Source organism: Tupaia chinensis, unplaced genomic scaffold (assembly GCF_000334495.1).
Source record: "Tupaia chinensis unplaced genomic scaffold, TupChi_1.0 Scaffold000178_1, whole genome shotgun sequence".
Lineage (NCBI taxonomy): Eukaryota > Metazoa > Chordata > Mammalia > Scandentia > Tupaiidae > Tupaia > Tupaia belangeri.
Genome location: NW_006159653.1, coordinates 913245 through 915154, shown reverse-complemented (window position 1 = coordinate 915154; position 1910 = coordinate 913245). Strand labels below are relative to the sequence as shown.

The following is a 1910-nucleotide window of genomic DNA, read 5'->3' as shown; positions in this document are numbered from 1 at the left end:
ACCGAAAGCCCTGGCGGGGGCGCGGTCCCGGGCCCCTGCAGCTGGAGGGGGCGGGCACGCTGGCCGGAGGCTGGGCTGACCTCGGCGGCAGAGTCCCTGGGGCCGCCCGGCGGATGGTGTGGCCGGACGCGGGGGCTCTGGACCTTCCGGGCGTGACCCGGGGGTAGGGGCGCGGAGGTCCTCCGGTGGGGCGGCCCTGGGTGGGCCCAGCTGGAGGGGGCGGGCACGCTGGCCGGAGGCTGGGCTGACCTCGGCGGCAGAGTCCCTGGGGCCGCCCGGCGGATGGTGTGGCCGGACGCGGGGGCTCTGGACCTTCCGGGCGTGACCCGGGGGTAGGGGCGCGGAGGTCCTCCGGTGGGGCGGCCCTGGGTGGGCCGAGGCCGCTCCAGGCCTCTGTGGCCCGGAGGGGGCAGGGGGCGGGGCATGCTGCTCCGTGGAGGCGGTGGGGTCGGAGAGGGGACATTTCCCCAGAGGCGAGCGCTGGGTCCGTTGCTCTGAGTCCCCGCCCAGGCCGCCCCCACGAGTTGGCCCCAGGCCGGCAATCCCTAGGGCAGCTTGAGTTCTTCCGCCAAACGCCAAAGCACAGGAGGAGGCGACAGACCAGTGACCACAATCCGCTCCATCTCCCCCAGAAGCAGCCAACGCGGGACCTGATGACCCTGGGCAAGGGCGCCCAGTCCTCAGCCATCAGTGCTGGGCCAGTGGCCGCCTCAGCTGTGTCTCCACCTCAGCCGGCAGCGAGGGCTAGTTCTGTTCCTCTCCAAGGGAGAGTGGCCATGCAGGGCAGGCCGGTACAGCACACCGGGCCACCAACTGCTCTCGCCCTCACTCCGCTGGGGATGCCCCAGCCACCCGGCCTAGTTAGGCCGCAGAGCAGGACCAATCCGGCTGCCCCATCTAGAGAGGAGACGTTGGCTTGCTCACGGCGGGACTCCACTGTCTTGCCCTTCCAACTGGCGGGCACCATGTCCTGTGAAAGTCTGGAGCTACGGCTTCCAGGCGGGCTGCCAGGAAAGGAGGGCCAGGTCAGGAAGCCCAGGGTGGCCTGCCCGCCCCTGCACTGTTACTTGCCAAGGAAGACCCTCCCCAGCACTCTGCCCCCAGTCGTTCCCCTCCTACCCAGGAGGTCCACTCCCCTCCTACCCAGGGTCCCCGCTACCAGGGTGGCCAGTGTGGCAGGGCTGCTGGAGTGCCCACAGAAACAGCCGAGCCTGGCATCACATGGGGAAGGTCGCACTTAACTGGAGGGGGTGAGGATAGGGGGCCTGACTCGAGTCCAGGGGCTGAGAGCCTTCCCAGGGGAGCAGGAGGGAGTCTTCAGAGAGGTGACTGACACATCCAGCTTCGGGCAGAGAGGGTAGGCAGGCGGAGGCCAAGGCAGCACGGGCCTTTGAGACCAGCGGGCTGCAGAGACGAGACGGGGGCAGCTCTGGAGCCCCTCAGCCCACCCGGGCTCCTTCTCCAAGGCTGCTCCCCCTCAGCCTCCCTTCCTGCCCCTCCTCCACATGCTGTACAGCCCCTGCCACTGTCCTCAACGTCCAGGGGGCTCTGCACTTTCAGGAGGAGGTGTCCGCCCACCCCCTCAGTTGGGGAATCGACAGAAACAAGGTTTCTAGCCCCGCCCCTGCCAGAGAGTGGGCTGGCAGGACCCACAGCTGCCCCCCGTGGGGCAATCTGCCTACAGGGTCTTCTAGACATGCAGACCCTGCCCTCCAGCCCTCTGGGGATGGTGACTCAGGAAGCACACGCGCTTGTGTGTTGGGGCTGTGTGTGTGTTAGGGCTGTGTGTGTGTGTGTGTGTGTTGGGGCTGTGTGTGTTGGGGCTGTGTGTGTGTGTGTGTGTGTGTGTGTTGGGGCTGTGTGTGTGTGTGTGTTGGGGGTGTGTGTGTGTGTGTGTGTGTGTGGTAGGG

The 1910-nt window shown here is 68.1% G+C and overlaps 1 protein-coding gene across 1 annotated transcript in view; it reads right to left on the bottom strand.

Annotated features, from left to right (window-relative positions):
* SOX8 (SRY-box transcription factor 8) overlaps positions 1-425 on the bottom strand; it is a 9509-nt gene extending 9084 nt beyond the window's left edge. The window contains exon 1 of the mRNA XM_006146436.1: positions 3-425. Coding sequence (XP_006146498.1) covers positions 3-425 — 423 coding nt within the window. The remainder of the gene's footprint in view (positions 1-2) is intronic.
* Positions 426-1910: the final 1485 nt, after the last annotated feature.